Source organism: Xenopus tropicalis, chromosome 3 (assembly GCF_000004195.4).
Source record: "Xenopus tropicalis strain Nigerian chromosome 3, UCB_Xtro_10.0, whole genome shotgun sequence".
Classification (NCBI taxonomy): Eukaryota; Metazoa; Chordata; class Amphibia; order Anura; family Pipidae; genus Xenopus; species Xenopus tropicalis.
In genome coordinates, this window is record NC_030679.2 from 92,829,406 (window position 1) to 92,854,138 (window position 24,733).

At 39.4% G+C, this 24,733-nt stretch overlaps 1 protein-coding gene across 1 annotated transcript in view; it reads right to left on the reverse strand.

Moving 5' to 3' along the window:
• sema7a (semaphorin 7A (John Milton Hagen blood group)) overlaps nucleotides 1-19,718 on the reverse strand; it is a 31,950-nt gene extending 12,232 nt beyond the window's left edge. The window contains exons 1-6 of the mRNA XM_018092396.2: nucleotides 19,445-19,718; nucleotides 4,918-5,039; nucleotides 2,698-2,817; nucleotides 1,488-1,572; nucleotides 957-1,061; nucleotides 667-803 (exon numbers count right to left, since the gene is read on the reverse strand). Of these exons, the coding sequence (XP_017947885.2) occupies nucleotides 667-803; nucleotides 957-1,061; nucleotides 1,488-1,572; nucleotides 2,698-2,817; nucleotides 4,918-5,039; nucleotides 19,445-19,700 (825 nt within the window). The 5' untranslated portion in view covers nucleotides 19,701-19,718. The remainder of the gene's footprint in view (nucleotides 1-666; nucleotides 804-956; nucleotides 1,062-1,487; nucleotides 1,573-2,697; nucleotides 2,818-4,917; nucleotides 5,040-19,444) is intronic.
• Between the last annotated feature and the right edge of the window lie 5,015 nt (nucleotides 19,719-24,733).

Consider the following 24,733-nt stretch of genomic DNA (forward strand, 5'->3'; position numbering starts at 1 on the left):
AATCTAACTCCTCAGTATCCCCTGCATCCCTTACTCAATAAAACTAAAGACAAACTTTGACTATTCCTATAATGTTATCTGTTCTGACCCATGGCTATTGGCAGTGATAGCAATAATTAGGCCTGGTATAGAAAAGTAAAGGGTCTTAGCTCAACTCAACCTTCTAACCTAATATACTGCTAATGCAAATAGTATGAAATGGGTTTAAAGATCAAGCTGTATAACAACCTGCAGCCATTGACCTTTTCCCATTACTTGATGTGAAGTGCCCAAAACCCAAAATTATTGTTTGAAGAAGTGCATTTTTAAAGAGGGGTCATCTATGCATAGATTGGCAAGGGTGTCAAACAAGCTAATCTTTCCCAGATGTGCCGGGTATCAGATTGATACAATCATTTGGCCCGAGGGGATGTAGGCCATCAGGGCAAGGACTGCATCGAGGAGCCAATGCGCTCCTTGCCCCAACAGGATTTTTAAATCTGTCCAATTGACATCTGCCGAATTTTCTGCCAGATAACAGTCAGGTAGTCCATTGCCAGCTTTTATCGGTCTGTGTATGGCCACCTTTACATGAAATTCTAAGTTATTGTATAAAATAATCAAGCAATAAAAATGGGATGTTACATTTTATGACTAATTTGACAAGTTTAGCATTCTTCCTCCTACCTTACACATACGAGCCACCATGGAAATTCTCTTCTCTGTTGATCGGACATTTTCATTATCCTCTCTGAAGAAAAGAAGAATCTTATCTTGATACTTCTCCTTACTATCCACCACCAGAGCTTTTATATAATGAGGCTCTAATAGAAGGAGCAAATCATGGCAGGTAGAGTGAGGAAAGAAGAAAGGTTAGTGCAAGATAAATGCAATGTACATTATACATACATAGAGTAGCAGGTTAAAGAATGTGCTGACACTCTACCTATTTCTCAGTTCATCTCTCCTGTACTTACTTCTCATAAAACCATCTCCTGTGTATAAAAATGGCTGTTGACCATAAATTTTCTTGAAAATATACTTGTCTCTCCTCCCATTGTTTGTGGAATATACCTCATTCTCTAGAGAGAAAAAGATGTCAGCTTTATATGAATGAGCACCCTTGTAGTAGAGGCAGCTATGCAAGGCTGTAATAACTGCTTTGCTTACAAGGCTATTTCAAATACAGTGGTTTTAGTATTTAACTGTTGATATAGAGCATTTCAATTCATTCATGGTTTTGTATACACACACACACATGTAAAGAACATATAATTTCAGGTTCTGGACAGACAAGTATCATCTATAAATTTATACAAAATATTGTAACTCTTTTGATGTTACTGGTCCTTTTTCTTGACATTTCTGTGACTTTTTCTGTTCTTGGTAGCCCATTCCATTGATGTATCCTGTAAAACAATACCTTGGAGCCTACATAAATGAAAGTGTTCTGATAGAAGGTAGAGCAGTTACTAATGATAAAATTTGTACTAAAATGTAATGTTCACCTATAATTAAAACAAGATTGTTGTTTTCTGGCATTCGAGGTACAAATTCTTCTGGGAGACTATACTGCTGAATCTTGTTCTCCTCCTGGAAGTTAGAAAAAAAATGAATTAATTGATGCAAAGCACAGTATATATACTGTATGTGCCCTACTAAGCATAATGTGGTATCCTGAATGTAATCCCTATGCAGCTAACTCGTAGTATAATATGATCATATATAAAGTGTTACTTTCATGCCTATCCACAGAATAATATACAGTACGTGAAAATATCATTTAAATACTATATAATTGTCAGTGCATATTAACAAAAATGAATACCAGTTAGGGACAATTAGAGAGATGTGGGGTCCCATTGGCACCTGCCACTGACACAAGGTAGAATCAATGAAGCTATAATGGTTCACGTTACTATAAATCTGGCTACATTGTCACATAAATGCAAGGCTCACATTTAGCCAACATATACCTTATATTACACGCGATATATTATGACTATTAAATGCATAGTAAAAGGTGTTATAGAGAGTGCTATTTCTAGACCATTTGCAATTGGTCTTCATTTTTTATTATTTGCATTTTTCAAATGATTTCGCTTTTTATTCAGCAACTCTTCAGTTTGGAATTTCAGCAGCTATCTGTTTGCTAGGGTCCAATTTAACCTAGCAACCAGCCAGTGATTTTGAAGAGAGACAGGAGTATGAATAGAGGAGGGCCTAAATAGAAAGATAAGTAATAAAGAGTAACAAAAAATGTACAGCCTCACAGAAGAACAGTTTTTGGCTGATGGGGTCAGTGACCACCCATCTGAAAGCTGGAAAAAGTCAAAAGAAGAAGGCAAACAGTTCAAAAACTATAAAAAATGAAAACCAATTGAAAATTGGTTGCTTAGGAATAGGCCATTCTATAACATACTAAAAGTTGACCTAGTGGTTAAACACCCCTTTAAATGGTTAACTGTTACAAGGAATATACGTTCAAGTGATTCCCCTCATCTTAACATTTAACTTTTAGAGTGATGGTAAAAGTACTTGTGAGTGACAAATCTGTCTATACCTGCAATAAATTACTCATTTGGCCCTCAGTTTGAAAAGCCCTAGATAGAGATATTCAGCACACATCCCTTCATGGTTTACATGTGCTGTGAATATCGATTCCCCTAAGCTCTATTTTTACAGAAACACACAGTAGGGAATGAGCCCCTTTCCTACCAGCTTCCAGCATGCTGTCCTGGTTCCACTGGTGCCACAGATAATCAGACTTCTATTTAATTGTCCAGCAAGAGTCACATAGATCATACAGTCTGTGCAATCCTTCAAATGAATAGCTGTCTGTTAAAAAAAAGAAAACATACATATCATATTGATGGTTTCACTTCCTGATTAAACAAAAGTTATGAAACACTGATATATTTCCGCTAAAGCCGACTTTCGACCCAATAAATATGTAGTAACTGAAGGCTAAAGGGGACAACTATTACGTTACAGTTAATGCAATGTAGTAATATTCAAAGATGATTTGCAATTGGTGCGTTTAATTTTTATTCCCTTTAAGTTATGTTTTTGGACCGTAGTGCTAAAGATTTAGCTGCCTCTAACTTCCTGGTGGTTTTCTTAGCATCAGGGTCAGAACAGAAAGTGGTATTACTCAAAAATCACAGCAAAGGCCTAGTTTAATGTTTTAGCCTAACAAAAAGGGGTATTACCCAAAAAATCATAGTAAAGGCCAAGTGTAATGGTTTAGTCTAACAAAAAGGGTTATTACTCAGAAACCACAGGCCAAATGTAATATTTTAGTCTTTTAGGCTAAAATCACATGAGGCATTCTGGCTGCAGCCATCAAGTGAAAAACAGTGGCAGTCAAAATACTCCTTTCGGTCTGTCAACACTTAGAAATAAAAATGATCACATAGTGGCTTCAGCAATCACATCTGGGTGGAGGGCTTACTGTCAACATCATTGTGTTTCAGGCATCTCGCTGTGTTGAATTACTGCTCTGACATATTGCTTTCATCTGCTGAGGTGATCTCCATACACCATAGAAAAAATGAAACTAAGGACAACCATGAACTAAGAGGAATTATGCACTTGTTTATGGAAGAGTAGTTACAGCAGCAGCAGCAGTTCTGTCACTCGGTAGTGCTTTCATGCTTTATGACTGATATTTCTAATCTAATGATATTTCTGTTAAAATAAAACTATACCCCCAAACAATGTAGGTCTCTAAAAAAATATATTGCATAAAAGAACTCTTATGTAAAATCCTGCTTCATCTAAATAAACCATTTTCATAAAAATATACTTTTTTAATAGAATGTACCATTGGGTATTTCTCTATAGAAGGAATTTTTTGACATTTTAAGAATTAAGAGCCACCTCCTGGGATCATACGATTCATGGTACACACAAACAAACCAAGGGCACACATACATGTGATGTCAGGTCACATCAGCCAATTCATGGACAGAGCTCTTTCTTTTGCTCCCACACTACTTCCCATTACAGTTACAGCTGCATTATTTCTGGTCATGTGATCTCTGACTGAGCACACAGCCCCATCACAAAATGGTGGCTCAAGGGAAAAGATGTAAAAGGGCAATATTTATTGCTTTGTATATATATATATATATATATATATATATATATATATATTCTAGTCTGAAACCATGGGCAGTGCTTGCATGTACTTGTGCAAATGCTTGTCAGATGGAAGTTGCCTGGAAATGTGAACTGGGTGTTTTACGGCAACTGTCTCCTGACATTGTTGTGACTTCACTTTAAGTCAAAGCATTTTGTTTTGGGCAAATCAGTGCCTGATTTAGGCTCAAAGAGCCCGAATGCATCCCATTTACCATTACTATTAAAGGGGTAGTTCACATTTCAGTTAACATTTAAGAATGTTATAGGATGTCAGCTTTTCAATTGGTCTTAATTTTTTTTCGTTTTTTTATATTTTTATAGTTTTTGAATTATTTGCTGTCCTCTTCTGACTCATTACTTATCTTTCTCTGCAGGCATCTACTATTCATATTACAGTCTCTTAAATCAAACCATCACCTGGCTGCTAAGGTAATTTGTGCCCTAGCAACAGATATCTTCTGAAATTCCAAACTGGAGAGCTGCTAACCAAAATGCTAAATAATTAAAAAAAACACCAATAAAAAAAATGAAGACCAGGTGCTGATTGTCCCAGAATAGTACTGTCTTCATCATACTAATAAATTAATTTGGTGAAATTAATTAAGGTGAACAACTCCTTTAAAAGTAAACTCCAGGGTAAAATGCATGGATATATTTAATAGCAGTGCCTAAAATGTAATATCCTTCTTTAAATCTTAACAGCAAAGACGGATCTTAAACTATAAAAATACATACAAGACAGGCTCCTGTATGCATACATAGGTAAAAACACAAATAAACAGGGCCTTGTACCTTATTTATTTCCTTTGTTGTAAAATCTAATAAGTAGAGGATGTTCGTGCCTCCAACATACAACTTATCTGGGCTGTAAAGGTAAAATACAGGATAGCGTTGCTTCATGGGAAATTCTAGAACTGTGGGAGGAAAGAGTAAGACAATTTAAAAAAAGACACTTTCATGAATTATTGATAAGTTCCACAGACAAAGAGGGCATTCTGTGAAGCCACAAAGGTTATAGGAATAAAGCAATGAGATCTGATGAAAGAGGAGCAGTGTGGGGAGGTGGCAGTCAGAGAAAGCGGTGTAGAGTACAGAATGGAGGAGGGAGTGGTGTTTGTAACAGTCAGTGCACAGAGAAAGAGCAATAAGAAATTAAATTAAATGGCACATATGTGTCACTTCTGTTCCTCTTTATTTGGTAGAGAAGCTATTAATTGGTATAAACAGAGAACCTTTGGCTCTTGGGTATTGTTTACTGACAAAGGACAACTTTATCAAAATATATATCATAATGTTAGTATTTTCCTGCACACAAGACTTTCATGAAAAACTGTAGCTTTCAAAGTGTGATTGAAAACCACCCATAAACTGCCATATAAAAATAAAAATTGCGCATTTAAAAAAAAAACAAACACCCAGTAGTTGCAAAAAACACCCATGGGCACAGGCTACCTGCATTACTATTTAAACACCTGATTATTATTTAAAACTAAATGCTGCCTGTTACTTGCTGTTATAAATTATAAATGCAATGGAAACAAAACCCTTCTTTACATCTCCCAGTAACTGCCATGAGAAAAATGAATAAAAATAAAAGGATATCAGCCATATATATATTTTTCATGGAAGAACAGCTGTAGTCATAGATGCAGCAAAAGTTAATCACAAACTGTCTAACCCCCTTACCCAAACGGGGTTAAAAAATAATTTATGTGCTAATAAGTCAGTATTTTAATTGGGGGTCAGTGGAGTTTATTTGTAAATTACGTAGGTTTGTTTAAAAGTAACATAAGTGTTTGCATAAGTTAAACAGATTGCGTAAGCATAGGGGGCCCAATGATGTTGCTGTGGGACCAGTCATTCCCCTGCCAGACAGCTCTTTTAGGAGATAGCTCATACAATTCAGTAAATAGATCCCAATATAAACAGCTGACATTGTGCTATAATAAACAGTTCATTTATAGAGATGTAGCGAACTGTTCGCCGGCGAACTAATTCGCGCGAACATCGGGTGTTCGCGTTCGCAAAAATTTGCGGACTTTTGCCGATGTTCGCCACTTTGGGTTCGCCGCGTTTTTTTTTGGCGCCGCGTTTTTTCGCCTTGGTTTTTCCGCCTTGGTTTTTCCGCCGCGTTTTATCGCCTATGCATATACATAGGAATAGCTTGCATTTTTTTTTTTGGCGTTATTTTTTGGCGGTTTTTTTTTGGCGTTTTTTTTACAAAGTATTTTTCAGAGAAATTTTTGCTTGATCCCCCTCCTGCATGCCACTGCCCAGGTCGTGGCACCCTTTAAACAACTTTAAAATCAGTTTTCTGGCCAGAAATGGCTTTTCTAGGTTTTAAAGTTCGCCTTCCCATTGAAGTCTATGGGGTTCGCAAAGTTCGCGAATATTCGCGAGTTTTGGCGGAAGTCCGCGAACGGGTTCGCGAACATTTTCGGCGATGTTCGCTACATCTCTATTCATTTAAGGGCTCTGGCACGCGGGGAGATTAGTCGCCCGCGAACAGGAAGCTTTGTCGCGGGCGACTAATCTCCCTGTGTGCCAGAGCCCTAAATAGTTAAAATGAATTAATAATGTGCTCAGTCAATAATTTCATTTGGGGCACTGACACTAAAAAACTACTCTTCAACATATTTATGTGCATAAAAAGTTACCTATAGGTCATGTTGATCGTTTTTCACTGATAGGGCTGCTTTTGTAAGTAATTGTTACTTGAAGTTCCTAAACCTGACTGTTTTCCAAGCCTGACTGTCCCTTCTCAGCCTGTCAGTTATAGGTTCTAATGCTAACGGCCTACTGCTGCACAAATATGGCAGCCCCCTCATAGAGGATCATGAGGATTGGATGTGTAATGTAAAGGCATTGGTCAAACACTATGGCACAATTATAAATGCACACAAAGACAATGGTATGAGAGTTATAACAAAGGGTTTCATTTATGCTATCAGTATCAGTTCTTTAATTCATTGGTGGTCAGTGGGGTTTGCCCCTTCCTGCCTGTCACAGCGCTCAGCGTTAGCTTGATACACAAGTTACATAAGTTTCTAGTTAGTTTTTGCAGAAGTTACATAAATTTTTACATAATTTGTACATAACTTATGCAAGTTGTGTAATTTTTGCGACGTGGCTGGGCCGCCTTAGAGCATACCCCCCAACTGTCCCGCTTTTCGCGGGACAGTCCCGATTTTTATGGCACATCCCGCTGTCCCGGATAGTTCCATGAATGTCCCGGGACATTCATTAAACTATCCCGCACAGCGGGATGGGCTGGCTGGAGCCGGACATTCCGACTTCTCCTGCGGCTTCTCTCCTTATGCGGCTCCATATACAGCGCGACAGGCCCTTTTATAAGGTTGCGCCCCTGGGTACGTGTGACGTCATTACGCACGGGCGCAACCTTATAAAGGGGCCTGTCGCCGCCACACAAGGAGCCGCATAAGGAGAGAAGCTGCAGACGAAGGCGGAGCCCTATGGGGGGTACTGTGTATAGGGGGCTACTGTGTATGGGGGCTACTGTGTGTAGGGGGCACTATGTATGGGGGGGCTACTGTGTGTGGGGGGGCTACTGTGTATGGGGGCTACTGTGTATGGGGGCTACTGTGTGTGGGGGGCTACTGTGTGTGGGGGGCTACTGTGTATGGGGGGTACTGTGTATGGGGGGGCTACTGTGTATGGGGGGGCTACTGGGTATGAGGGGCTACTGTGTATGGGGGGTACTGTGTGTGGGGGGGCTACTGTGTATGGGGGCTACTGTGTATGGGGGGGCTACTGTGTATGGGGGGCTACTGTGTATAGGGGTACTGTGTATGGGGGGGCAAAACTGGTACATAGTTATAACTCACTTATAACTGACTGCCTTCTCTCTATATTTGTATTTTAATGTAGGAGTTGCTATATTGTTTTCCTTAGGTCGTTCAGTATGAGGGTATAGCACATTTGCATCTGATCCCGCCATTTCATCTATATAAAAGGAGTATTTTTTTTAATGGGGTGTGGTAATTGGGGCGTGGCCACAAAAGTGGGCGTGGTCAAAAATGTTGGGAGGTATGACTTAGAGAAGAAGATTTCACTGGGCCTACCCTCTCTCCCCTCAGATGGCGCTGGATCAGGCACTGGACCCTGATGCATGGAGATCAGAAGGGTTAATTCATGCAAAAGATCCATGTGCCCTTGGGCAAGAAGTACAATTGTTTTCAAAACACTATTAAAGTCAATGCCCTGGATTTTCCCATCACTCATTAAAGGGGTTGTTCACCCTTTAGTCAACCTTTAGTATGATGTAGAGAGTGATATTCTGAGACATTTTGCAGTTGGTATTTGTTTATTATTATTATTTTTTTTTTTATTATTTTACTTTTTGTTTAGCAACTCTTCAGGAATTTCAGCAGCTGCCTGGTTGCTAGGGTTCAAAGAAGGGCATGGAAAGAAGGATAAATGATAAAAAGTAGTCACAGAGCAATGTTTCTTTTGGCTGCTGGGGTCAGTGACCCCTTTTGAAAGCTGTAAAGAGTCACAAGAACAAGGCAAATTATTCAAAAATTATAAAAAATAAATAATGAAGACCAGCTGAAAAAATTAATTAGAATAATATGGTTTTTTATATTATATGCTCCAATGTTTAAACTACATATTGTTACAAACAAACAAAAAAAATGGTCCCAAAAGAAGTTTGCATTATGTGCCTGAAAATATTTTATATCTATCTATATCTATATATACAGGTATAGGACCTGTTATCCAGAATGCTCGGGACCTGGGGTTTTCTGGATAAGGGTTCTTTCCGTAATTTAGATCTCCATAACTTCTGGTAAAAATAATTCAAATGTTGAATAAACCCAATAGGCTTATTTTGCCTTCGATAAAGATTAATGATATCCTAGTTGGGATCAAGTACAAGGTACTGTTTTATTATTACAGATAAAAAGGAAATCATTTTTAAAAATTAAAATTATTTGCTAATAATGGAGTTTATGGTAGATGGCCAACTTGTCATATTATATATATATATATATATATATCAAAATAAAACAGCCAGCACCAAGGGTCTTTGTGTTTCAAAAAATCTCTCGTGTATTAAAATTGCATGTACAACCGACGTTTCGGTCCCTTTTGGGACCTTTTTCAAGGTGCAAATACATACAGCAACTCAGTTTAAATAGCCTCCTCCCATGAATCCAGGGAGGGCCAGTGACATCATATGCATATTAACCCCATAGTGACCATTAATACCATATACTAATTATATATTTTATAAAAGTGCATTCATACTTCATAATAAATCTGTTGCACATATTCAATACCCCAATCTAGTTAAAACTGCAACGATATTAAACAGCATACATGTGTATAAAATTGCCCCCACATCTATAAATACTCGTGCAACATTGTATATTATGTGAACATTATGTAAACCATATAAAGTGCAATTTTGCTAAATTAATAAAATTTAAAAACAATACATGACTATGCACAGTTTCCTATGTCCATGGTCCCAAAGTTTCCCATATTATTAACCCATTGACTCCTATTCGTCCAGTTTTACCTTGCTTAAATATAATACATTCATATAGATTATATGACATTTATAGTACCTATACCCGGGTCAATATAATACAGTAATACATCTTAATAGGTATTATTTTTCTGTCAAAAAACAGTTCAATTGCAACGTGGTGTTCAGTCCCCTCGGTGCAACACATCCCAGCTTGTGAATCCAGAAGGCCTCCTTTTGCAATAACAGTCGATTGAAAACTGTACGAATAGGAGTCAATGGGTTAATAATATGGGAAACTTTGGGACCATGGACATAGGAAACTGTGCATAGTCATGTATTGTTTTTAAATTTTATTAATTTAGCAAAATTGCACTTTATATGGTTTACATAATGTTCACATAATATACAATGTTGCACGAGTATTTATAGATGTGGGGGCAATTTTATACACATGTATGCTGTTTAATATCGTTGCAGTTTTAACTAGATTGGGGTATTGAATATGTGCAACAGATTTATTATGAAGTATGAATGCACTTTTATAAAATATATAATTAGTATATGGTATTAATGGTCACTATGGGGTTAATATGCATATGATGTCACTGGCCCTCCCTGGATTCATGGGAGGAGGCTATTTAAACTGAGTTGCTGTATGTATTTGCACCTTGAAAAAGGTCCCAAAAGGGACCGAAACGTCGGTTGTACATGCAATTTTAATACACGAGAGATTTTTTGAAACACAAAGACCCTTGGTGCTGGCTGTTTTATTTTGATATTTATATGATATCCCGTGCACAGGGGCAACTGCAGAGCAGCAGATTTTGGAGTGTGGTGCTGTCGTGTGGACTGTTATATATATATATATATATACACATACATACATATATATATATATATATATATATATAGTATGGGACCTGTTATCCAGAACCAGGGGCGTACCGAAGTGCTGCTTGGCCCCCACACAAAGAATCTTGGGAAGGGCCCGGCACACACTGAAAACTCTGTACTCCCCCCTCCGGTCCCACTCGCATGTGCGCGCTCGCTGCCTTCCCAAGCAGGTGCACACATACTTTCAGAAGAAAAGTGGCTATAGAGGAAGCTGACCCTGCGGCCCCCCTGTCCCCAGGCCCTGGGTCTGCGTCTTCTATAATAGCGCTACTATCCAGAACGCTCGGGACCAGGGGTTTTCTGGATAAGGTATCTTTTCCTAATTTGGATCTCCATACCTTTAGCCTGCTAACAAATCCTTTAAACATTAAATAAAAACAATAGGATTATTTTGCCAATAACGGTGATTTATATGTCCGGCTTGGATCAAGTACAAGGTACTGTTTTTTTATTATAGAGAAAAAAAGGAAATCATTTTTAAAAATTTTAGTTATTTGATTAAAACTGACAAGGGCTTTCCATAATTCAGAGCTTTCTGAATGACAGGTTGCCAGATAATGGATTTAACACCTGTATATAAATTTGGATTGTGAGTTGGCTATAGTAAGCATGTAAGGCCTTGGTAGTATGAAAACAACTGTACTTCTTGTCCAAGGCCACAGGGAGCCTTTACATGAATTAACCCCTGATCTCCATGAATCAGAGTTCAGTACCTGACCTATTCCTTCTCCCATCTGGATGAGGGGTTAAAAAGCTTGCTTTTGCTGCACCTTTGACTTCACCTTTCCTTTTTTTTTTTTTTTTTGGTATTTATACGGTCATGGAACTCGTTGGTTACTTATAATATCCTTATAATTTACAATGGGGGGTACATTATTTATTAAATATATACAGATACACGCACACATCCTGATTTTTCATTTTCAAATGTTATGAGGTATGCAATAAAAAGCCACATTATTTACACTCTAGATTAAAATAAGTAATGACATATATATATTGAGCAAAGAGTCTGCTCAGGTTTATAGTAAGGCTGGCAAGTTTGTTACATTGTGCATTGTTCCAGTAAAGAAGCTGCTAAAGAAGTATTGACATAATATATCATAATATATCATTCAATACATCACAAATAGTGATGGGCAAATCTGTCCCTTTTCACTTTGCCATTAAATTTCACAAAGCAGCGGCCAATTTTGACACACAACTAAATTTTTTGCGTGCAACAAATTTTTCTGCATTGAATTTTCACAGAAGTTTTGCGAAACAATTCGCCAATAGCGAAATGCCGAAATTCGCAGCAAACCCATGCCTGGCGAAAAAATTCGCTCATCACTAATCACAAATAAAAATAATTAATTTGAAGATGTAAATCAATACAATAAGCTGATGCTTATTGTAGGGGGCTAAAGGTCATGCAGTGAAAGACAGATCTGCACTCAAAAAGAAGAACGCACGGCCATCTTTCCCATACAAGGCAAGCGGTGGATGGCCCAGCAGAGCGACGGCTCCTAAGTCGGTATGGGGCCCACCAAAGTGGCAGCGTCAAGGGTGGTAGGGGGCCCAGCAAGGCGACTATGTAATTTTCCTTCCTTTCTTCTACCCCCCCCCCCCTTGCCTGCACAACCATTCTACTTGGCCCCTGCTGACACTGATTTTATTTTGCCACCCCCCTCTTATCACCCTGCTGGGCCCCCCCAGTGCAGTGGGTCAGGTAATGTTTTTAATATATTACTTTGAAGTGAAGTGAAGTTAATTTGTTTATTTTCATTTTCTGAAGTGATCTGGCTTGTGTGGGGTTGATATGGTCATTACTAACATGGCTAAGATTAAGTTTCTCATTGTTCATTTCTGGCATATTTGGGGTTAATATGATCATTGTCCATTTCTTATTGGCTTGTCAGGGGTTAATATGTTTAATAGCCATTTCTTACTGGTATGTCTGGGGTTAAATTGCTCATTGTCCATTTCTTACTGACATTTCCACAGATAATGAAGGCTTCCCTTGTAATATGCCCAGTTCTAGTAATTTAGCTACTGACGCATGGGTCACTCGGGAGGAAATTCAAAAGAGACTTGAACATGTAAAGGTAAACAAAGGTCCAGGGCCGGATGGGATTCATCCCAGGGTATTAAATGAGCTGAGCGCTGTGATTGCCAAACCTCTTCACTTAATTTTTCAGGATTCATTGAGGTCTGGCATGGTGCCAAGAGACTGGCGGATTGCTAATGTGGTGCCGTTATTTAAAAAGGGATCCCGTTCTCAGCCTGAAAACTATAGGCCTGTTAGTCTGACATCAGTAGTAGGAAAACTTTTGGAAGGGGTAATAAGGGATAGGGTACTTGAATACATTGCAGTTCACAATACTATTAGTTTGTGCCAGCATGGTTTTATGCGTAACAGATCTTGCCAGACTAATTTAGTTGCCTTTTATGAGGAGGTGAGTAGGAACCTTGATGCTGGAATGGCAGTTGATGTCATCTACTTGGACTTTGCTAAAGCGTTTGATACAGTACCTCACAGAAGGTTAATGATCAAATTAAGGAATATTGGCCTAGAACATAATATTTGTAATTGGATAGAGAACTGGCTGAAGGATAGAGTACAAAGAGTGGTTGTAAATGGAACATTTTCTAATTGGACCAGTGTGGTTAGTGGAGTACCGCAGGGGTCAGTCCTTGGGCCTTTGCTGTTTAACTTGTTTATTAATGACCTGGAGGTGGGCATAGACAGTATTGTTTCTATTTTTGCTGATGACACTAAATTGTGCAAAACTATAAGTTCCATGCAGGATGCTGCCGCTTTGCAGAGCGATTTGACAAAATTAGATAACTGGGCAGCAAACTGGAAAATGAGGTTCAATGTTGATAAGTGCAAAGTTATGCACTTTGGTAGAAATAATATAAACGCAAACTATCTACTGAATGGTAGTGTGTTGGGGGTTTCCTTAATGGAGAAGGATCTAGGGGTTTTTGTTGATAACAAGTTGTCTAATTCCAGGCAGTGTCATTCTGTGGCTACTAAAGCAAATAAAGTGCTGTCTTGTATAAAAAAGGGCATTGACTCAAGGGATGAGAACATAATTTTGCCCCTTTATAGGTCCCTGGTAAGGCCTCACCTTGAGTATGCAGTGCAGTTTTGGGCTCCAGTCCTTAAGAAGGATATTAATGAGCTGGAGAGAGTGCAGAGACTGCAACTAAACTGGTTAAGGGGATGGAAGATTTAAACTATGAGGTTAGACTGTCGAGGTTGGGGTTGTTTTCTCTGGAAAAGAGGCGCTTGCGAGGGGACATGATTACTCTGTACAAGTACATTAGAGGGGATTATAGGCAGTTGGGGGATGTTCTTTTTTCCCATAAAAACAATCAACGCACCAGAGGTCACCCCTTTAGATTAGAGGAACGGAGCTTCCATTTGAAGCAGCGTAGGTGGTTTTTCACGGTGAGGGCAGTGAGGTTATGGAATGCCCTTCCTAGTGATGTGGTAATGGCAGATTCTGTTAATGCCTTTAAGAGGGGCCTGGATGAGTTCTTGATCAATCAGAATATCCAAGGCTATTGTGATACTAATATCTACAGTTAGTACTAGTGGTTGTATTTATAGTTTATGTATGTGAGTATAGATTGGTAGGTGTGGGTTAGGTGTGCTGGGTTTACTTGGATGGGTTGAACTTGATGGACACAGGTCTTTTTTCAACCCTATGTAACTATGTAAGGCTGATGCTACACGTGGCGTTTTTACATATTTTCTAATTCTCTCAGCGGCTGAAAAACGCACGATATCATCATCCATAGAAATAACTTAAACAGTCTCAATGGAAAACACACTATGCATAAATACGGTAGAAAACGCGTTACCACAGACTTTTCATGCGTCTGCCAAAATACGCCGTTATTTGCACAGCAACCTATTCCTATGTATACACAAAGGCATCTGCCAGACCTTACGGAAATACACTGCGTTTTTTACTATTTCACACTATTAGCACCATGGGAAACGGGATTTGCTACGTCACCAGTACTAGGCAAAAGGCCTGGCTGAAAAACGCCATAGTCAGGGGCTGTGTGGGTTGTGCGGCGTTTTTAGGCAGAGAAAATACGCAGTGTAAAAACGCCACCTCTGGCATTAGCCTAATGCTTATTATGCATTTCTGCAGTGATTTTATTTGCATGGGTGGGTCATTATGCCTTCAGGGTGTGGCAAAGAGCCTAAAAATGTTGGCAAGATGTTAAGCAAAGTGCATTTTTTGAGGTCCCAAGCTTTAGTTTCACTTTAGCCCCCATATTATGGTGAGCCCTGTTGTGCATGTAAATAGTGTGGGTTGGGTGGCAACAGCAGCAATTGCAGCAGCTGCACTTGTGTGTTTGGTTGGCCCCTGGGGTGAGATTTTCTGGTGGGCCCCAGGTACCCCAGTCTGACACTGTTGGCAAGGGGTTCATACAGGAAGTGGAATTAGTTTCTTTAACCTACATATTCACTTGGGCTTCTGATCTGTAGACTGGTAACATCAGACAGACAGGTTATCTGGGTCTGTTATGGGCTTAGGCACTTATCCTATTTATGGACAAAATCTGATTAGGCTGCTGCTTAGGGATTGCAGATGACCTACAAACATAAAACACTTTTTAATAACAGCCTCATCCAAGCATATTTTGCACAAGCCAATCTAGCATTTCTGTGGGCAATCCACAAACACCAGGGCACATTTTTATAAGCAGCATTATGCCCAAAGACTGCATCTATAGAAAGACGGGAACATCTACTGTATATAAAGAAGGGAACTGCACTGTCTTGGCTTTTTATAAATGTTTCTTAATAGCAATTAAGGAAGGACCGAATGTTAAAGTAGGATTTCAATATTGCTGGTGCCTCATAGGGGACTCCGCCCAACACTACATGGATTTAAAATTGACTGTGCTTAATAATACAGGCTATTTTAGAGATTTTAGAGGTCCAGCTTAGTGCTTCACTGATTTCAGCATAAGTGTTTTTTGCTGCTGCGTATTTCCCTACATAACACAGAACCAGTATCAGTTTAGAAACACAGTTCCTTTTCATTATTATGTCTGTTTTCAACTCTATTGTTAAAACTGTTTTCTTTAGAACAGTGATTGTGGGGAGGGAAGCAACACAGCAGATTTAGGGAAGTGGTTAAATCCCCTTTTAGGCCAAGTAAATACAATATAGATATTTTTATAGAAAATGATTTGTCGCTATAGATGAAACTTTTATAGCTGAATAGTTTGTATGGCTTCAGTTGAAAAAAATAGAAGGGAATTAGGAAAAAAAATGAATCCTCTCTACTGGAAGCACCGAGCTAGAACATTTCAGCCAGTCAGGCAGCTACATAGCCACCCAGGCATTACACAGGGGGTTCAGATCTTAGGAAGTGGGGCAGCACTCTAGGTATTGCTTTTGCAAATGACATTAGACAAAATATTCTCATGCTGTTAAACATATCATCAGCAAAGTCAATCTGACGGCAAGTTCAATTAAATTAAGAAGCACTGCCCTGCCCTATATATATATATATATTAAATCTAACCCACCATCCACAGAATAATAAAGTAATTACAGCAATTACAGGTATGGAAGGCTTCCTGTCCTTCTATACCTTTTAAGTACATACAAATGCAGGCTGCCAGCCCGGCCAGATATGACTGGACATCTGGACTGCAATTTGAGGAGTATTCTATACAGGAAGGATGAGGTTTTTTAGATGGAAATTTGTCATCATATTTGTTAGCTTGGGTGGGAAGTGAAGGCTCACACCCATCAGAGTGAAAGCATGATCTCCTTATATAACTCAGAAAGTATGCCTGAGAGTGCTTGGGAAGTTTATGGATATCGGGTCTTTCTGTAATTTGTATCACCATTCCTTAAGTCTACTAAAAATTACATAAAAAACTCAGTGGAATTGTTTTGCCACCAATATGTATTCATGCAGCTTAGTTACCATTCAGTACAAGCTACTGTTTTTTAAGATTTTTTATGAAATTAGAATTGATTGCTTAAAATGTATGGGAGATAGCCTTCCTGTAGCTTTCTGTATAATGGATCCCATATCTGTGCTCTAAATCTGGCCATAAACTAGCTTGGTCAGACGTTTCATAAAACTGTATATAGAATTTTGTAGCAAAATGTGTTAAAGGAGAAGGAAAGGGTTTAAACGAGAAGGAAAGGCAAAGTCACTTGGGTTGCCAAAATGTTAGGCACCCCCCAAGTGACTTTAATCACTTACCTCATACCCCGGGCTGGTGCCCCTGTTAGGAGAAAACAGCACCAGCCCGGGGTACCTGTAGCGCATCGCTTTCTCCTTCCTACTCGCACTGCTGCTTATTGTCCGGGACAGGCGCATGCGCAGTAGAGTGAATAGCCCACTTCTCTGTTAAAGTTCGGCTTTTCATTCTACCGCGCATGCGCGCGCAGCAATACAGGAAGGAGGAAGCGCTGCAGTTACCCCAGGCTGGTGCTGTTCTCTCTGAACAGGGGCACCAGCCCAAGGTAAAAGGTAGGCTATTGAAGTCACTTGGGGGGACCTAACATTTGTGACTTTCCTTCTCCTTTAAATGTCGACCCCATACATAAATAGGCCACATGTACCTGTAGCTGATCGCTACATTTTTTCACCTTGTTTGCTGGTACTTTTCGAGCACTCGCTGTTGGTTCTGAGCGCTCGTTTGCCTCTATTGCGGCCCCCATGTTGGATATTTAACTTAAACATGGCGCCGCGTAAGTTAATGCGGATGCGCGAACCTTCTCCCTCCCCTAGACACGAGCGCGACCTACTCTACCGCTTCTGCTTGTGAGATGGAAAAGCGTGCTCACAGCACAAGGTAAATGCGCATGCGCTTCCTGAGTAGCTGGTCTTGTGTCGGTGCAGGAGCGATGCATTCTGGGAATCTTCTTTACACAGCTCAGCGTTTTTTTTTTCCTGTTTGGCTTCTAATCTTCTGAACAGGCGAAATATGGGGAGACTTAAGGGCACTATTGAGAGAACTGAAGGTATGCCTGCAGCTTGAGATTAACTCTTTAATAGCCTTTCCTTCTCCTATAAAGGTATTTGTGTAATTCATTAATGTAAATACCCTGATAGCCGCAAGGTATTATCAGTAGTACTTTGGAAATAAGCCCCAGCATAACATTTACAGAACTACAAAGAAAAGCATGGACAAAGGGGGCAAAGCTAGTTGCAATCCTTTCTTTAATGTTGCAATGATTTTTAGCAGACAAGTTATGGAGATCCAAAAGATCCTTATCAGGAAAACCCGAGGACCCAAGCATTCTGGATAACAGGTCCCATACCTGTTTTGTGTCACAGGAGTGGAGAGCACTCGCAGGAAGCATCTTTTGCTCTATCTTTCTGCCTGCTTCTGGACTCTACCCTATATCACTTTGCATATATATAAAGGCACACACTCTTTTTACTAGTCATACCAGTTATTGTTTACAGCTTACATTTCCAAAGCAAATTATTTTAATTAAAAATTATTTGTATCATACAGTCCTTCAGCTGTGTCACACTGAAAGGAGGAAGCACAGAAGGCCATGTGAATGTGGCAGGAAACAGGATGTGAGATTGGGTTATATATATATATGACAAGATATTTCTGTAGACAAAGAAAAGATGGGGTATATAACTTGGAGTACTGGGGGACATGTGACAAGATATGTTTCCACAGATAGACAGAAGACATGGATGGAAGAACTTATAAGTATAAAGAGCATTAAACAGCCATAAAGTATGGTTCTATAGGTGGAGACTAATGCCAATTTAGCTTTAGGATCCCCATAAAGAAATCAACTGCTACATGGTCATTAGTTTACATACTGTGAAGAAGTTGGTTAAAACAATGTTAGAAAATAAAAAAGAAAAAAATATATATACATATTTATAATTGTGGCAGTGTGTGTTGGTCACTGTAGACTAAGTACAACATGTTGGTGCAGGAACACTTAGCTCTCAGGGGTGATATGGGGCTGGGGGACCCTGGGTCATAGAAGTATGATATTGCCCCTACATAGATATACATAGTGATCAAATTCTCCTCTTGAACCAATCTCACCATTGCAAACATACATTCATACTAAGATCAGCCATTCTTTTTATCAGCATATTAACTCTCCTCTGGATGCTCTCTATGTTTGTAATTAGGTTCAGTATAAGTCAAACGGTAACACCAGACACTGCAAGGTGGGAAATAGCAAATCACACATAGGGGGTTGCTGCAATGTTTTTGCAAAAGGTCACTTTCCGTGTACAAAAGTAATAGGGAAATAGGCAACAAAGTGTTTAACAGTGCAGCACTAACGGCAGTTAGTAAAAAGCCAATTAGCAAAAAGCCACTGCATTCTCACAGTGTAGCAACAAAAATACTTATATGGCTGGATCAAACTGACTTATATTACACCCTTCTGAAAACAAGATGAGTGTTTAATTGGGGTTGTATATGAACAGGTTTTTTTTTTTAAATACAGGACAGTTGTGCACTCCCTTATCTATTCCCTCAATATGAATAACAGTGCACTAAAGATCTACAGTTTTAGCTTTTATTTTATGACATAAATAAATTGTGGCCAAAATGTCACTTATTAAAGTTTTTCTACACTTATATGCCTTCTTCTAGGTCCTTACCCTGAACAAAGCAGCATTCTAACAGCCTACGGGTATACTAATAGCACCAGCCCTCCCAACCTAACTCTCTTGTGTTATCTAACAAGGCTGTATCAGTTACAATTTATAATTATTTGCAGCAGAGAATTTAAACATTTGAGTATCCAGTATATGGTTCAAACCTGTGAAAAGCACAAAGCTGTTATAACGGTGCTGTCAAAGTATCCCATTCTTTTAAATATACTCTGTAGCTTTCCACCCTTTCCATAATCCAAATATTATCCCAGTATCAACAGAAGTGGTGGGTCTCACTTACCATCCTGACTTTGTTCTGTCCGTGAAATCATTCCAGCAAGGCATAAAATAAAGTACATGCTGAGCTGAAAGACCAGACATCGTAGCAGCGACATACTGATGAATGAACTGAAAATGAATAGCAACAGCTCCTTCTTCTGGTCTTTGCTTACGTATGCAGCCCCTGCGTATAGGAACAGAAAACAAAAAATGGGGCAAAGGGGAGATTTGATGCCCTTTGTTAAATCTGGGCTACAGCAGATGACTATGTAGAACATAAAAAAGATGGCACTCCAATAAAGCAAATGAAAGGGGATGCTCCCCTTTCCTCAGGTGCTCTCACCTACAGCAGACGACTAATCTACCCTGAATGCTTTCCCATTGGCAATAAAGTGAATCATCAGTGGTAAACCATACATGGCACTTCGTTTTCTAAAGTTGCCCAAAGCTGCCCAAAGTTTCCTTGAGAGGAATTTAGGGAAGATTTGTTTCCTATGATAGCCCAGATTTAACAAAGGCCATTGCGCCACAGGGCAATGGCATAAGGGAAGTTTTGCTGTTCATGCTAAATCTTCTCTAGCATAAAGAAAAACATTTTGTATCATGTAAGTTTTGGAAGTTGCCTTATCCTGCTTTTTCTACTGATTTCCAGTCATCAATGCTTACACCAATGAAAAGGTATATTTGGATGTTTTGCTACTTGTAACAGAGCAGATTGAGCAAAAGCGACAAAACATCCCGGGTTCCATCACCTTTAGGTCAATTAGTTACAAAAGTTCTCAGAAAAGCCAAAGTCAGAGTAACACTGCACTCATTTTGTATTTGGGTTTATATTTCCTTTAAATTATCTTTAATGCTACAAAACTGGGAACATAAATGCAGGTTTGAGAAAGAGGAGTTAAAGAGATACTGGCCCCAGAAACCAAATCTTTTTGACATCTATCAAAACATTGTTTTGCATGCTATTATATTTATAATGCCTTTACATCCTACCTGATCCCCTATATTCCTCTATGAGGGGGCTGCCATATTTGTGCCACAGTAGTTCATTAGCATTAGAAGCTGTAACTGACAGGCTGAGAAGTGACAGTCAGGCGGCAAAACAGTCAGGTTTAGGAACTTCAAGTAACAATTACTTACAAAAGCAGCCCTATCAGTAAAAAAATGTCAACATGACCAGTGCAACTTTTAATGTATATGAACATTTTAAAGAGTAGTTTTTTAAAGTGGCAGTATTACTTTAAAACATTTTTACGACTCTGCACCTGCCTCTCCCACAAATGCCTTTAGCTGCACATTTGATAAGTGCCAAAAATGAACAGTCTTCGTACCATGCTCTCTTGAGCATGAGTGGATAAAAAAGCTCTATATATTTCAGTAAAAACACTTTTTCAGTTGTGCATATTATTATGTACTTATTGCATGTATGTTTATTTCAATGACATTTGAGAATGCCCCCCCCCCAGGCTATGTTGGGGTACATAAATTCTCATAAAGGGAGTCCCTCTGCTTACTTATTATGCACGTGTGTAATGTAAAATTGTCCCAGTGTGGGCAGCATGCCAGAGCCCATGCAAAGATCTCATTGGCTGACCCCCACAACTGCTCCAATAAATTTCTTATAGGACTACCCTCAAGCAGGGGAACTAAGTACAGTAAGACAGGAAATACCGAAAAAAAGTTTGTGCTAACTGAAATAGACATAAGGTCCGGGTGTGCTGGCCTGTACAAACCGTAGGAGAAAAGTTAAACTATAATCACAAATGCCAGCTTTTTATTAAAAATATATCCTTTATAAACATTTGTTCTAATAGAAAGAAAAAGCTGCCATTGTGGGGTATGCTTTAGCCAAAAGTTATAGTAGATAAAAATCTGATTGTGGGCCCTGGGCAATTGGCCATTTTGTCCATCTATAAAAATGGCCCTGCAGCATAGTGTTCACTATAAGCATTTTTTGAGTAAATAATACTGTTTGCCCAACCAGAGTGCAGGGTCTATTAGCCCACCCCACTGGTAGGGGAAACAATTTTCCTATGATAAGCCCACTATAGCACTGGTTTCAAATACCCGACCTTAAGCCTTGTTAGGGTAAAGTTTGAGGGTGAATGCCTGGCAATATAAGAAAGTGACAGGTAGGACTATATTTTCATGTACTATATGTGTAACCTTGGTAATAGAGATGTGCAGCTTGACCTACAACCCACAGGGCCCACAAGTTTGCCCTTAGGTCAGGCGGGTTAGGGTTAAAATGTAGGCATCTATTGCTTGATTGAGTTGGGTGAGTTGGGTACTCTTCCTCTGCTTCCGAAGTTTCCATGTCTTAGAGCCTAAAGGTGGCCATATACGGGCCGTTTGTAGCTGCCAATATCGGTCCTTTGGACTGATTTGGCAGCTTATTGGCCCATGTAGGGGCAGCAACAACTGGCCTGCCTGACCGATATCTGGCATGAAATCAGGCAGATATCGATCAGCCAGGTTAAAAAATTCAGTCGGATCGGGGACCACATCGGCTCGTTGATGTGGTCCCCGAACCGACTGCGCCCTTAACAGTCATTATAATTTGATTGTTTGGCCCCAGGGCCAAACGACCAAATTAGCCTAAATTCCCCTGATATCACCAACCCATAGGTGGGGATATCGGAAGAAGATCCGCTTGCTTGGCGAGCGGATCTTTACGTGTATGGCCACCTTAAGGCAAGCACAGAAGTAGCATACAGAGTGGAAAGATGCTGGTATGGGTTGGGTGCAGGTTCTACAATGGCAACATTTTGCAGGTTAGGGTTGGTGAGAGTTGAGTTCTTCCTGCCCTGTAGATCACTACTTGGTAACTATAGGGGCCTGACTACCAAAAGTCTAAAGGCTATTGCTGCATGGTACCAGATTGCTCAGCCTGTGGGTTGAAAGGATGGATAGGGTATCACTGGGCATACATATAAATGGGCCATATCACATTGTTACATTCTCTATGGTGCACAGCCCAAACTTAAGAATAGAGCTGCAGGAAGTAAAGGGGAGCAGTAGGATGCACCATGCACTCATTAATATTGTACATGGACAGATGATATTTTCAAACTTGGCCGATTATCTGTCATTTGATGGGATAGTAGACTTGGCAATCCAAAATGACTGCTTTGCTGCCATACATACTCAGATGGTAACGCAGTATAATTGACATTGAAATCTGTCATATGTCCTTGCCAAAACAGGGCCAGTATGGGTGCCCCAAACCAACTTGTACAAGGAGAATCCCTGAGCAGGACGCTTGCCCATATTGTAAAATAATTGTAATAACGAGAGGGAAAACTGAGAATGTAAATATAGTAAGGATTGTTTGCTCAACAAATATAAAGTTTAATCAATACATGCATGTCCAGGTTAAGTCCACAACTTACCATAACTAGATACTTTACAGCTAATGGCACACTGATCATTTTCTCTTCTTCCTTCCATCCCCTGTATGCATGTGAGGCATGGGATCAGCTTGTTAGTGCACACACAGAGCGGATTTTGGAACCACAATGCAAAAGTAACACATTTCTGTGCTGAAAACTGCTCTGTGTGCACTAAGGCAGGGATCCCCAGCCACCAGGCCGGGGACCGGTGCCGGACCATGGGCTGTGCTGAACCGGGCCACCTCTGGTCCCAACTCCCTGATGTTACACAGCCATGAAAACAGATATGCAAAGCCCAGGAAGCTTTCAACTGATCGTGAAAGGGACCCAAAGTACTTAAAGCTTCATACTAAGCGGCAGGGGATGTCGCCACTTAGGTGGGAGAAAGACGTGCAAAGGGGCTGGGTGCATCTAGTTGCAGGGGAACAAGCTCAGGTCTCTCACTGATTTTGTATTATGATGAGCAGTATTATATTTTATAATGTAATAAAAATAAAGTGCATAATTTAAAATGTAATAATTACAATTACATGATTATATGTAATAATTAAATTATATACTATGCACTAGTTGCTCCCCACCCCCGGTCCTTGGAAAAATTGTCTTGCTTGAAACCGGTTTGTGGTGCAAAAAAGGTTGGGGACCACTGTGCTATGGGGCTGATCCCATGCCTGTCCAAGCACACATATAAAGGAGATGGAAGGCAGTGGATTGGCTGTTGTCTGATAGATTGTTTAATTCGTGCTATTTGCCACTAGCCTAAGAGGAATCTTATTACTGATTTCAGAAGCACCTAGAGAATGACAGCTAAACAAATCTGAGGCCAAGAAACTTGAACTTTAGAAGTGGAATGTAGTGTGGGTGTGGAGAAAAACACTAATTACATATTTCTTGACATCAGCAACATTCTTCTGCCCATGTTTATGCCTGGCCTGCTACTCCCCCACCCATATGTTTATATACACACTGAAACCTTAATTTTATAAACCACGGATGTAAGTTTTCCCAGATTTTACACCATTTTTTTCTGGTTCCTTGGAAAACATTAACTGGGGGTTCTACGGTTTTCAATTTTAATCCTTTTTACTATATTTGTTGCAACTTTACAACTACTTAACTAGACGCAAAGAAAATATATCAGGGGGGCTCATTTTTCAATATGCATCAAAATTTGCACCTGGGTGGTAAGCCATGGCAACCAAATTTTTGCTGTTATTGTTTTGCATGCAGCTTGGTATGGTTTATTGGTATGAACCCTACCCTGTCGTCAAATATACCTACTCAAGTGACAGCTCATAAATAGACAAGATAACTAGCCATGGTACTTATTTTATACACAGCCATCTCCTGTTTGGTTCAGGTACATATGCGCTACTGCAGGAGGATTTAATTATGTTTTCCACTTCCTACATGTATATATATATTATAATAAACACCACGTAAAGCATGAATTTTATTCTGCTTACATAATTAGCACACATCACATTATAACATAAAAAAATAAAAATAATAACCAAAAGAATAACCAGCATCTTTATGACAGAGACTGAGCTGGGTTCAGTTGCACTGCATGTCAGATAAGGAGGAAAAGAAAAGTTGCCGTTATTACAAAAGGAACCCAGTGGGGGTGGGGGGGTACTGCTGCACAACCTCTTCTCATTATTGTCAGTAGAAGGAGGAACAATTATTGCAAGAGAAGAAAAACTTCCCTATTTTCATGTATACTTCCTGTACCAGCAGCACTGTTTATTTTATACCTATATACCTATATATATATATATTACTTTAAACCACATGCCAAAGTACAGTGATCCCAATGGAGCAGTCTCCATATGTCAAGTTATCAAAAAAAGGAAAGAAAGAAAAAAAGTAATAAATGATCATGTTAAAGGAACAGTAACACCAAAAAATGAAAGTGT